The 14,058-nt window shown below is 35.3% G+C and overlaps 1 protein-coding gene across 1 annotated transcript; it reads right to left on the bottom strand.

Annotated features, from left to right (window-relative positions):
- Positions 1 to 1,074: 1,074 nt before the first annotated feature.
- LOC111407897 (peroxisomal fatty acid beta-oxidation multifunctional protein AIM1) lies at positions 1,075 to 13,808 on the bottom strand. Its single transcript, XM_023037600.1, has 18 exons — positions 13,623 to 13,808; positions 13,470 to 13,541; positions 12,649 to 12,711; positions 12,469 to 12,525; positions 12,244 to 12,311; positions 12,079 to 12,160; positions 11,913 to 11,968; positions 10,244 to 10,546; positions 9,812 to 9,898; positions 7,608 to 7,794; positions 7,306 to 7,427; positions 5,673 to 5,836; positions 3,594 to 3,848; positions 3,376 to 3,497; positions 3,174 to 3,295; positions 2,889 to 3,037; positions 2,195 to 2,333; positions 1,075 to 1,475 (listed from the first exon to the last, which is right to left on the bottom strand). The coding sequence occupies exons 1-18, from the start codon at positions 13,714 to 13,716 to the stop codon at positions 1,431 to 1,433; spliced, it is 2,187 nt and encodes a 728-aa protein (XP_022893368.1). The 5' UTR covers positions 13,717 to 13,808; the 3' UTR covers positions 1,075 to 1,430.
- Between the last annotated feature and the right edge of the window lie 250 nt (positions 13,809 to 14,058).

Genomic DNA, 14,058 nt, shown 5'->3' with positions numbered 1-14,058 from the left:
ATACATTCCCAATAAATAATTAAAAAAAAAAAAAACTTTTTATCCCACCGACTCCCTACCCTACCCTACCTACATCTCTCCACTCCCACCCCCACCTTCCTTTCCCAACCCTATCCTTCCAGCCCCATCCCCACTCCTATCTTCCCCTTCCCAACCCTAGGGACTCTACTCTAAAATAGATTGATGCAAAACCTCCATGTCCTTTACCTCCATTGTAAAATTACCCATATCCTTTCATTTTGATGGAAAATCTCCCTAGATGGTCCAAACTTTGAGTAATATAATTTTTCCTTGCGAAATACAAAAATTTCTTAATAAAACCTTGTCAATGATGAATATACCTCATCTTTAAATAAAATAAAAAGAAAATAATAAAAAATTAATTGTAATAAAAAAAGTGCAAATAAATAATTAATTTTTTTTAAAAAAAATAACTTTTTATCACCCTACCTACATACTCTCTCCACTCCCACCCCGACCTTCCCTTTTCCAACCCTACAATACCCTACTCTACCCTACGACCACCCATCACTTTTATTTATTAGAAATATATATTTCTAACCCCCAACCCCCACTACCACCTTCCGTTTCCCAATCCGACCCTATTCTATCCTACCCTACCCTACCCTGCCACCTCACACCCCCACCTTCACTTTCCCAACCCTACCCTACCCTCCCACATCCCATCCCCACCTTCCCTATCTCAAGGCAGCAGATCGATGGTGGCAGGAGTACGAAGAAGATGAGATAAGTGGAAGAAAGAGAATTTTTTTTTTTAATTACTTATTTGAGATTCGTTTGCACTTTTGTTTAAAAATATGGAACAAAGAATACAATTAATTTTTTATTAATTTTTCTTTTAGTTTTGCTTTATTTAACAATGAGGGTATATTTATCATTTCACAAAACTTCATTTAGAAAATGGAAGAAAAAGTCATGTTCCACAAAGAAAATGTTGCATTCAACAAAGTTTGGATCATATAGGGGGCTTTCCACAAAAATGAAATGATAGGAGGATATTCCAGTCAATTACCCTTCAAATATATCCAATCATTTCTCTGTGTTAACTAGCAATGAAATGAAATGTGCAGTTGTATTTGGTGATCCTAATCAAGAGTTGCTCAATAAATCACATTGTGAAATGATAAATTCCTTATTTCTATTCAATGGTTCCCTTGAGGGAGCCAGGCTACCTTGTACCAAACATGCAATTTTAATTCATAGAAGCTAATATCATTTCTCACCGAAAAATTATATCAAAGTCAAACCACATCTTTGAGACATGGATTTTGCGAGAGAGATTTGTGTTTATTCAAATGCTCATCAATATTGCCAGTGCTACTGGAAAAGTTTTATTCATTAATTTGGCAAATGGTACGGAGATTTATTTTACCCTCAGTATTTGAGCTAAACGTTTGGATATGCACAGCCTACAAGCGTGATCTTGATGCTGAAGGTGATGAAGCTGGCGCGCTCTGCAGAAAAACAAGAGACCGTAATCAGCATAGATAAACCTTAATCATGTGGACATACAACAATGAAACGTACACGCACCACCCACAGACAAGACTAGCAACTCGATTATAGTTGGCGGCTTTGATCAAAGTTTGGACCATGAGCATGTCCTAGATAGCTTTGAGTTAAAGAATGCTTCATCCCTTCTCCCATTTACCCTCTTTTCCACAGACTAAACTTCTACTTTAGTCTTTTATAGTCTGATCATTTGGTTTTTGCTTTAGCAACTAATAAACTCCTCTTTCCAATAAATTTGGGCTTGGTAGTATATAGTCCTTGTCATCCTCATTTCTGTCCAAGACTACATTTACTGAAGGTCCAAACAATCAAATCTTTTGCATTCACACCGAGAACTGTTAAATTTGGTCTCTGTCTCCCTCTTCTAAGCAGTTCTACTAGGATGAAATCCCCCTTGTGAACAGAAAACATACACGCTAAATTTATGCGTCTTTGATTTACTATAGCTCAATTGAAATTTGACATAATTCCCCATTACATGGGTTTAAATAATTGGACTGTTTCAGGTGTTTACTGTCTCAGAACATACTGTCTTGTGCAGTGCCAGGGGCTAAGAGAAAGCTTAAGTCCAAAAAAATATAAAATGAAGCATAAATCTTCAAATTAACTAAATACTGTATACTGATGGATAAGAATAATGCTGTAATAATAAGGTACTTACTAAAGGAATGCCTCTCAATGCTCTTTCTTCTAAAAACGACGACGGTTTATAGAAGTTACCATATACTTGTGACCACTTCTTGAGACTTTGATATACATGGTCAGCCCCGATGGAGTCAGCCCAGAAAATAATACCGCCTCTGCCACAAAGACATGCTTCCTCAGGGGGTTTTTAATATAAAATAGTCTCTGAGATTTTAATAGGGGTCATTCATATGCTCAAAAGGAAATGGTAAAGATGGTCATATGAATATTGGGCATCTTCAAAATACATACATCACATGAATATTCAGCAAAACAATGTTTAATACATAACCTGTTTAAGTCCCAGTCTCTCTCACCTCCTGACCCAGCTCCCTTCCCTTCTAGCTGTCTAATCTTTTGTGTTTTTCTAGTTAATTCATTTTACATATTATACCTAGTTAAGTTCTGGATTTCATTTGTCAAGATTACTTTTCTTCTCTCCAGTATTTGTGCCAGTGTGCAGATGCAAAAAATGCTAGATACAAAACTGAATTCATACATGCTCCATAAAATGCTTGTACTAATTATAATCTCAAAGAATTATCATGGATATAATGACAAGACAATGCATGATTAAGTAATTTCAAAGAGTCCAGGAAATGAGGAGAAACTGGGTAGAAGGTGGTAATATTTAAATATTTCAGGCAATGGATTATCATGGAGTCACTCACCTATAAGAAGGGAAACTCATGCCGAGAACAGATGCTACATCAAGATCAGATGCTCGGATTACTATGCCCTCATCCAAAACACGACATGCCTCGTTCACCACTGGAAAAAGTATCATCTCGACAATTTCCTGGTCAGTGACAATAATAGGCTGCATAGAAATTTCCAGCAGATATCAGTAAATGATATCTTTAATTGTGCGTGCCTGAGGGACTTAACAGCCCAATACAATATTTAACACGTGGACGATAGTCGTGTCAAGTGGTGTAATCGAGTCTGTTGTATACCTTTCCACTGGGCATTATATTGGTGAGCATCCTAGATTCCTCTACTATTGGTAATACCAAAGGATCAGGTTTTGGCTTGCTTCCTTTCTTATAAATATAGTATCCTTTTCCATTATTTTTACCTGCAACCCCATAAGCAGAAGTAAGTATAAAGTGAAGATTAAACTTAAGTACTAATATATGCAGTGAATTACATCATTACCATTTCTCCCATTTTTCATAAGAAGTTCAACCAATGGAGAGTGGAAGGTACGATCAGGAAAGTAAGAAGCAAATTCTTTCGTTGTTGCGACAGCTACTCCATATCCTGCTAGATCCTGAAGCCTGTTGAAATAATTCCAAAATAACCAGGACCGAGGTTATGATACAGAGTCAATGAACGTGAAATCGTGCTTTAGGATACAGAGGCAACGAAATTACTGGAATGGGCCCAAAGGAAGGCCAAATTCGGTTATGAGCCGGTCGATTCTGAACACGTCCACCCCCAAGTTAACCAAAATATGTGCACCTTGAGAGTATGGGAAGAAGGTTCTATTAACAGCAAAGCCAGTACAGTTTCCAACCACGACAGGAACTTTCTTTATGGTCTTCCCAACCGCCATTAGGTCAAGAATTGCTTGAGGAGAGGTCTTCTCTGTCCGCACAATCTCCAGGAGAGGCATTACATGGGCAGGACTGTTAAAATGTAAATCAAGTGAGCAGTTAAAGTAACATATATTGTCTACTGAATTTCTAAAGAATATCTATGATACACGAGTCCGGCACGATGTGTCGAATACGCTGACAAGCAATTTTTCAAAAAAGTATTGACATGACACATCTACAAGTTAATTAAATTATTTAAAATTCTTCATTTTTAGTTTTATACTTGCTATTAATTTTTCTTATTGAGATCTTTTAAATATAAGTATATATTTATTATTTACTAATAAATTTGATTTAAAAATATATAATATTTTTAAGAAAAAATTGCAGTAGCGATCCCTAACATTTTCATTTTTTGCAGACTTTATCATAACCTTTATTTTGTGCCAGCAGAGGTTATTAACCTTTCATAAATATGCACCTAAAGTCCATCTGGACGAAAATCGTCCAAAACACCATCAATTGACCGGAAAAATTAAGAAATCAACATCCAATAAAACAGTCCAAAATCACCATTCAAAAAGTTATCAACATCCAATAAAACAATCGCGATAGCAGATAGTTCATGGAATTTTCCAGACTACTCACGATGTTTTGGACAGTTTTAATTTAGATGGAACTCATGTGCATATTTATGAAAGGTTAGGAACCTTCTTTTTCATTTTTTGTAAATTTTACCTTAACATTTATTTTGTATCAGCGGAGGTTCCTAACATTTCATAAATATGCACTTGAGATCTATTTGGACGGAAACCGTCCAAAACATTGTCAATTGACCGGAAAAATTAAGAAATCAACATCCAATAAAACAGTCCAAAATCACCATTCAAAAAGTTATCAACATCCAATAAAACAATCGCGATAGCAGATAGTTCATGGAATTTTCCAGACTACTCACGATGTTTTGGACAGTTTTAATTTAGATGGAACTCATGTGCATATTTATGAAAGGTTAGGAACCTTCGCTAGCACAAAATGAAGGTTATGGTAAAGTCTGCAAAAAACGAAAAAGTTAAGAATCGCTGCTGCTATTTTCCCTATTTTTAATCATGGTAAATTGCAGGGTCAGCTCTAACACGTGTCCGACACAGACACCCTACCTTAATTGAGGTGTCCATACAACGAAAATCAATTGCCCGTATTTAACGACTCCCAGTTCCAAAGTGACATTCTCAAACAGTGTAACTAAAATAAACTTTCCATTAATCACAACCATATATTGCCACAGTATAAGCATATACATGCAAGAATCTCAGACCACATGCCTATCAGCCTAACCACTATGTTTCCCAATTGTGCATCTCAACTAGGATGGAAAGGGTACTAAAAAGAAAAGAGGAAGGGGTTTTCTAATAGAGTTCACCAGGGATTTCAATTTAAAGCAATGTAAGTGTTTCTAAATTCAAAATTATAAATCCTGTCCACACTTTGAAATTGGAAGGAAATGAAGAATCACATCAAAGAAAAATCATTTCACTTTCTAATTCCCAAATGGAAATATTTTCTTCTACCTATTTCCTTCCATGCAGTTTCATCAATTCAATATGAATGTTTTAAGATTCTCATGCGTAGTTTGATCTTCAGAATCCTCTTCAGACAAATTATGAAAATCTAAGAGAAGATACCTTATTTTTCACACATATTTTCTTTATTAAATTTCCAAGTAGACCGAATTAAAAGGGGAAAAAATAACTTAGTAGACTCCCAATTAGTGCTACTGCTTGTCAACTGCACATCCAGTCTGAGAACAGAGAGGTTTTATTTTCAAACTTTCATTTATATGCATATTTGCTCAGCTAATGACAATAATTTATGAAATCAAATTCTTAATTCATCCAACAGAAGTTTCATAACCTGAAAAAATGTGCACCCACAATCCGATCTTGAGATCTGGTCTTTTCTCCTACTACATTGAGATCAATAGTAGACGTGTTGGAAGCTAATATACAGTGTGGAGGGCATGCCTTCTCAATTTCACTAAATATTTTCTGTTTTAGTGGAACATCTTCAATAACAGCCTGCAATTAAGACAAAACCATATTAGAAATACAAAACTAGCAGAGAACAACAAAAACACTAGCAATCTTATCGACCAAAACCCCATACACAAGATGACATAGGAAATCTTCACATCCTACTCGAACCCGTTCTAGTTAGTGAACTTCGTGAGTATGGAAATGATATCGTGGTGCCGAACTATAGATTCTAAGGTTGATAGATGGGAAGGGTACGTAAAAGTTAAGAGCACAAAGTGTTTGAGTGGAGTTATGCGAAGTTCTTGAAATTCTGTTATATTTCTCTCAAATAATGAATTCAAGACATTGAATGACTTTGCATAGACTTCAAGAAGTCCTACACCTTGTAATATGCCAATCTGGCCAGAAACTAGGCCACTTACCCTCCATACTAGCAAAATGATGTTGATAACTGAAACTGAGGTGGCAATTATAGAACTTAAAGAGAAATTTAGTATAAAAAAAACATTGTTTGATTGCTGGGATATTGTAAAGAGAAGAATGATTTTATTGAGTAGTGTATTGTAGTGTGTTACAGGTAAAAGCTTAGCTCGGCCTTCCTTTGGGGCACTTGCCCATGTAAGGCCCCTTTAGATAGGCCTTACATTATGAGTTTTCCCCCGTCTTGTCAAGCTAAATTGTTTGACCTCAATTCGTGTGCCACCTAAGAGGTTTGATTGGTTGAGGAGTTCAGTCTGGTCAGACCATCATGACACCTTCAAAGTCATCATTAATTATAGCCTAGGCAATCATTGTTTTCTCCTGATTGGTGAGCATGGGAGTGTCGACGTCAAAAGTGACACCTTCCTGCTTCTAATTGGCAGCCCTAGGATGTGCTGACGTCATTCAGGAACATCCATTAAATATACTCATGACGATGTTCTTTGATAACGGCGGCTATTGACCATTCTAACTAGATGACTTTGTTGTCCAACCTCGCCCCATATTCTAGGATTGTTGATAATTAAACCTCTTTAATCATCTTGAAGTTGATTCCTAATAATTAAGCCTCTGCCCGAGGTGGCTCTTATGAGATCTAACACCAACAAATGACTTTAATAAAAAATCTAATAAAAGAGAAGCCATGAATCATCCATTTTGTAAAAGCAAACCATTTCAGAGTTTCTGTAAACTATAGATTTACCAGTAAATTCCAAATTTTGAGGGACTCAAAAGACTTCTGAGAAAAAAGATTAAAAAATCAAAGATAAGTATCAAAGAGTCCAATGTGTGTGTGTATATGTGTGTGTGTATATATGTATGTATATGTGTGTGAGTGTGTGTGTATATATTACGTTTGCTTTTCCAGAAGTGAGCATAAGAATTTTCTAATGTGTGAATGAGAAAGAGATGTCAAGGGTAGAAATGAATCCAAGTACTTAGATTTCCTTAGCTGGAAATTCAATTGGAAACCATCATCCAGCCTTGGCTAGAAATGTTCAAAAAATTAGAAGTACTATCTCCCAACTCACCTCAATGACCAAATCTACATCCTTAAACTCGGAGTAGTCTATAACGCCTTTTAGCATTGAAAGGGCTTTATCCGCATTATCCTGTGCCAACCTTTTTCTAGATAACAGATCTCGGATATTCGCTGCAATACAAGCACAGAGACAGAGTTCATACAAATATTGATAAAATGCACCAGAACACTAAGCCCACTAAACCCATTACTTGGTGTTATTTTGTCATCAAATAGTTCAATATGTATTTCTCTTGGTTGGACTGGAAAACTGAAAGATCAGGAACCAATCAAAATCAAGTCATAACTAACCTTCTACAGTCTTTATCCCCTTGAGAAGATACTCAGAATTGATTTCTTTGAGAACGACGTAAATATTGCTCAAAATAAGAGCTGTAGCTATGCCAGATCCCATTAGCCCTCCCCCCCCCCCCCCCCCCCAATCAATTTCAATTCCATTACATTTCATTTTTCTCTCTCCTATTTTCAACCACACAATCTTCCATAAAATAATATTACAAGTAAATCGAAAACTTTTCCTTCTTTTTCAACCACTCATTTTTTCAAAAAAAATACTATTCCAACCATTTTCATTTTCCGAAAAATGGGGGCCAAACGGGGGCTAATAACTGAAAGCAAAACAGATAACTATACCAGAAAAACTATCAGTTGTGCAGCATTGGGGCCATGACAAGACATCTTAAAACAGGCCGCAATTAATTTCAATTCCATTACATTTCATTTTTCTCTCTCCTATTTTCAACCACACAATCTTCCATAAAATAATATTACACGTAAATCGAAAACTTTTCCTTCTTTTTCAACCACTCATTTTTTCAAAAAAAATACTATTCCAACCATTTTCATTTCCCGAAAATGGGGGCCAAACGGGGGCTAATAACTGAAAGCAAAACAGATAACTATACCAGAAAAACTATCAGTTGTGCAGCATTGGGGCCATGACAAGACATCTTAAAACAGGGGTTTGAATTATCTCACAAGTATCATGGTTAAACAGAATACAGGTGCATGAAAATCCGTTCTCTAAGAAAAAATGAGACATGGTACTTCTGTTAGACAAGTGTCCCCATAAGAAAACTACCTGTGTGCACGTATAGAATTAAGCTATGATTTGTGCAGCCAACATACTCAAAATCATAGTTCAGAAGAATGAAACCATATCCTATCTTGTATTGTGGGAGATGAGCTCAATTTTTTGACTAGAGAGACAACTTGTCAGTTATATCTTGAATTCTATCTTAAATTCCCACAGCATCATAAGTTGCTCCCCATGTTCCGAATCTAGGAATAAAAACATAAAGAGAAAAAGTTGTATTGGTACTCCTCCCATTTCAAAGAAATCCTTCCTTTCATCTGATATTTCAGAGTAATGTCCCATTTACCCAAAATAAGCATATTTTAAAACCATTTTTTTCCAAAGCTGCCCCTCACTACTATTAACTAAGAAGCATGGATAGGAATATGTAATTCATATACGATACAATACAGGTACGTCGATATGACTTTTTAGAAAAAATAAAGATATGCAGATACGTGTCATAAAATTCAACAATAAAAATGAAACAAATACTAAATCATTTTTTTTTATCTTAATCCTTAATTTTCCCAACATCATTTTCTTCAACACTATCAACATCAGCTTCTTTATTGTCATTAAAGTTAACACTCTTCAACTCTAGCTTATCTAACGATAGATTAGCAACTTCAAACAATCCAATACCTACAATAGATTAGCAACTTCAAACAATCCAATACCTACAAACGTATCAAATGAGTATCTCACAATGTCCCACATTTTGAAGTTTCCTTTGAATAGAGATCTAATTTTCTTGATAAGAGATGTAAATTGCTATGAACGAAAATCAATTTTTCAATTCGTGGAGTTATTTTATTACTTCTGATAGAGCGCACAAAATAGTACGTACTCCAATTTCTTTCAGCACAAGATAAAGAAGAAGTTGCATAAGAAGTTTTAAAACAATGCTTTGCAACAACGATGCATGTGACCCATGAAGTAACCAGCAAGTTTATTAATCCATATCATACCGATTAGTGATAGAATCAAACTCACCAATAACATTCTTCATATATTCTAACGTATGGGATACGTAACAAAAATAATTACAATATGAAATATTTAAAAAATAAGTATCCAATAATATCGAAAAATTAAAAAATATAATAAAACATAAAATAATTAAAAGAACATGTATGTGATACGTATTGGAGGGTATCAGAGATTATCCAAGCTTGGGTACGTAATGAGTTTACAAGTATTCATGCTTCTTAGACTATTAATGCTCAAGTGGGAGGAAAGAGAAGAGATCTTATCGGTTCTCTCTGTCTCTGACCCACTCACTTTCTAGCTCTCTCTAAAATCTCTTCTTGCATTTGTTCATTAATTTTTTTGTAGAGTGATGGGGTAAAGAAGGTTGTTGCTATTTCAAATATTAGATACTAAAAGTGCATAATTTGTTTGTTGAATCAATTTTTACCTTTGCAGTTGCCCTTTGGGCAAAAAAATTATGAACAAGAGCTTTTGAAGTGACAGATGCTACAAGCTCTTTAAACACTTTCGCCTCCTGCAAAAGAGCGGAAGGGAAGAAATCAATAACTAACAAAAATGGCCATGACTATGATGAAGACTATAATAATGACTTGTTAAGATGTAAGCATCATATGTTTGACAGCCATTTTTTCCTTTTGTGCATATGAAATTATTATGCATTATCCAAGAACTGTAATGAGCTCAATGTGCATTTCTCACAATTGTTATCTATGATTTATGGAAAAGACCAGGTATACAAGACAGATGACCAACAATACATAGGTCATTCTACCCCCAAAAAAGAATCACTTCAAAACATTCCTTTATCAAAAATATAACTTAAGACAAAACAACCCCAAGTTTTCAAATTACAGTTTACCTTTAGCACTCCAATATATCCTCCGTGAATGATTCCTTCTTCAATCACATCTAGGCATGCTAGGTGCTGAGGCATATTTTTGGCGGTCTGTTTGGCTTGTTGTCTGGCCATCTTTATTATGTCATGCGCTTCAGACAGGGAGCCAAGTTTATCCATCGCATGAAGAGAGCGTATCCATGGTTTGCGCCTCGCAGCAATGTCTAATGCCCATTGCTTAGATACTTTCAGCAATTCTTCCAAAGGTACAATTGCATCAACAAGACCTACTTCCTTTCCTTCTTCCGACATTATTGGTCTAGATGACTGTAGAAAGTACAGATTATCGAGTTGACATTAATAAAAAGCCAACATAATGAGGTCATCAACAAATGGACATTATTCTAGTAAAAGAATAACAGATACAAGAAGAGATAGCTCTTTCGATAGGTCAAGGGTACAAGCATTTAGACAGTGAACAACTACAGATTTCTTGTGCAAAAGTTAGAACAGAGTTGCAAGTACATTTCTTAATACTAAACATTGTAGTCACAATAGATAATGGTATCTTTCTATTTCAAGGGTACTGAATATATGGCGCATGGACAGGTCTCCCTGATGATTTTAGAAATGAAGTATGAGCACTGCATTTGATCTAATTCTTAATCAAAAGCTCCCGAACTCAGATAAGAAACCCATGCTTCAGATTAACGCCGGAACTCTCAATGTCCAAGAAGTTATTGGTTGGTGAGACTGTTACTTTTATTTTTATATGCTAATCTGCTGAACAATCTCCTGAAAAAATAGAGAATTATTTGTTCCCTTTTCAACTTCTTCCATCAGCACCTTCAACTTTAATCAAATACATACCTCTCAACCTCTATTTTTCTTAGAAAAGCTTTACATGCTAGAACACAAACTAAAAGAATCTATTCAAGAGGAGAACTAAATGCAGACCAAGGAAACATGCAGGGATGAGAAACTAGAAAGAGAGAATACAAGCATCACTAGTCAGAACTAAATGTGGACCAAAGAAACAGGCATGGTTCCCATTGAACTAGGATCCAAACAAGGAAAAGCACTTGCCATTTGACTGAAAGTAGAAAGAGAAAATACAGTCATATTGCATAACTAGTCAAATATTAGTAAACTGACACAGATGCAAAGAAGAAAGAAATAGTATTCTCTCCAAATTCCCTCGGTGCCTTCCTTGGGAAAGATGACCCTATCTTCAGGTCACTCCATGCACTATTGGAACTGAGAGTAACTTGGAGGACATGCTACAAAAGGCTTAGGAAGCGGATATGTCATAGATCAAATTAATTATTTTTAAAAATCTATACATACAATTCCCTCGACACCGAAGGATATCCTCATATTCTTTTGTATATAATTTTTGATAAAATCTCTTACATTCAATAACTGGAAGAATGAAATCTTATTTTGACCTAATATTATGCATTATGTAAAACCGAGGTTCAAGATCCTCAAATAATGTTGACGTTGTTCAATTATTACTGAAAAAAAGAATTATGAAGAAAAGAACAAAAACGTGCTATGAAGTAAAAAAGTCAACAGTAGACACTTTTCGAGATTGTTACCCATTAATGCAATTAGAAACAGTTCAGTATTGGAAGCATATGTTTCCAGAAGTTTTAGCCTCATTATCTACTAATAAGAAAGGACGCCTCACCAGCATCATTTCAACAGCTTTTGGTAGCCCTACAAGCCTTGGAAGACGTTGTGTGCCTTGACAAAGAAGCGTGGTTATTGTATAGGTTATGTTTATTGAAGTAGAGAAATTTCTCTTCTTCAAGCTCACATTGCAGGTGATCAGAGATAGTAAATAGAAACCTTACCACCAGATCCAGGAATAACTCCAAGGCTTAGTTCTGGCAGACCAAGTTGAGCTCTAGACACAGCAATGCGTGCATGGCTAGCCTGCATAATGTAGTAATATGATGAAATGCAGGAAAACTTTTCACATATTTTAGGAAGTGTCATTATGTAAAGGAAACATATACCAGAGCCAGCTCTAAGCCACCTCCAAGTGCAAGTCCAGCTATGGCTGCAACAGTAGGCTTCTTCGCATCTGATGAAGACAAGGAGAACACAAAATAATTTTAGGGATAAGTATTTGACATATTCAATTTTGAAAGAAGTCATAAATAGAACTATACATTGGAAACTCAAAAAAATACCAAGTGCAATTTACATAATCAAACAATTAAAGACTAGTCAAGAAGGACCTTCTATCACATTGACGAGAAGATCAACAGATGCATCTGGTAAGATAGAAAGGTCTCCTGTGCATACACGAAAATTTAATTAATTCTAATGTAGATTTTACAAACACAACCGATGGAACACACAAATATATAATTTCCAGAAAATTGGTTGAGAGATGGTATTCAGATAAAAATTGGCACCAGTTTTGTGTATCATTTCAAATACATTGATGTCAAAGCCACCTGAGAATTTCCCACCATTGCCTTCAAAATGAAGTCAGAAAAAAATAATCAGTTGTTGACTCTAGGAAGCAGCAAAAGTTCTCTATCTAAATAAGATGACACAGATAGCTCTCAAATTTACAGAAATCAATAAAAGTAGTGATAAACTAATATTACTAGCATAGTCGCGGATTATGAAAATCTTGACTTATAGCAAATCGAAAATTTCATGAGATTTGTCTCTAATGCTGTATCCTCCTTTTGGCTTAGAGAATATTGAAAGTCAACTATTGACCCTCCACTGGTATACCTGTCAGCAACCGTAATCCATAGTACAGAAGTTTTCTTGCACTGAACCAACAGGCAGGAATCTTTGACTAAGTTTTAGAGTATCGTAATCAATATATGCAATTCACTGAATTCAAATGTTGTAACATACTTTGCCGACTTCAGCAACTCCCCAAATTACTAAAACAATAACAATAATTTATCTGCACCTAGTTTCCAGTTCATATTGTTAACTATTTAGTGAATTGAAGTAGGTCATGTAAAAATTCAGGTTGCCTTCCTTATTAGAACTTTCAGGCATACACAAACGAAAATATATGTGTGTGTGTGAGTGTGAAAAAATCTCGAATCAGCAATCATGAGATTGATTAACTTAAATTCCATAGTAACGGTGATTGCTCTCTCCTGAAACAAACACTTCGGCAGAAAACCAAAGCAATAATCACTCAGAATCTGGTTTATTTATCAAAAATAAACAAACACGAACAAATAAATTGAGGAAAAAATGCTACCAGTAAGAACGATAGCTTTGACATCATTTCTTCTCATTGCCTCAGCAAACTTTTGCTTTAACCCTTCAAAAACTGCAAGTACACAAAACAACTCAATCAATTAATCACTTCAAGGCCATACATCCATATGTATGTATTCACGTAGCAACTTACTTTGGAGGGCTAAAGCGTTAACAGGAGGATTGGAGATGGTGATGATCGCAACGCCATCGTTTTCAACCTCCATGATCACCGTAGGCACCGCCATTTGTCTTTAGCGAACAGGATCTTCGGGTGTGACTTCTAAACTGAATTGAAAATGGAGTGGAGAAAAATTGACCAGGGCTATGTGGTTTTTTGATTGGTGAAATAATGCTATTCATTGGTCCTGATTATAAAATAACAATAATGTGATATTTCGATAATATTAATTAATTTACTAATTAAAATAATTTAATGTGAAATTTATTATTGTCAAATATTATTTATGGATAAGATAAATAGCATTATTATTGATTAACCGAAAATGGTTGGCGACTGACTCTCGATATGGCCTACTTGTTTTTTTTGGACCTTTTTATTCACACGAGACTCACGAGTATGTGAGTGG

The sequence above is a fragment of the Olea europaea genome, chromosome 13 (genome assembly GCF_002742605.1).
Source record: "Olea europaea var. sylvestris chromosome 13, O_europaea_v1, whole genome shotgun sequence".
Classification (NCBI taxonomy): Eukaryota; Viridiplantae; Streptophyta; class Magnoliopsida; order Lamiales; family Oleaceae; genus Olea; species Olea europaea.
This window is presented reverse-complemented; position numbering and strand designations above follow the sequence as displayed.

Excerpts from the sequence above, each read along its gene's own strand:
- LOC111407897 (XM_023037600.1), bottom strand. The coding sequence starts at position 13,716 with ATGGCGGTGCCTACGGTGATCATGGAGGTTGAAAACGATGGCGTTGCG. Across the intron at positions 12,712-13,469 it reads CAAAGCTATCGTTCTTACTG|GCAATGGTGGGAAATTCTCA; the intron begins GTAGCATTTTTT and ends TTCATTTTGAAG. Across the intron at positions 3,498-3,593 it reads CTTCCTTTGGGCCCATTCCA|GCTTCAGGATCTAGCAGGAT; the intron begins GTAATTTCGTTG and ends TTATTTCAACAG.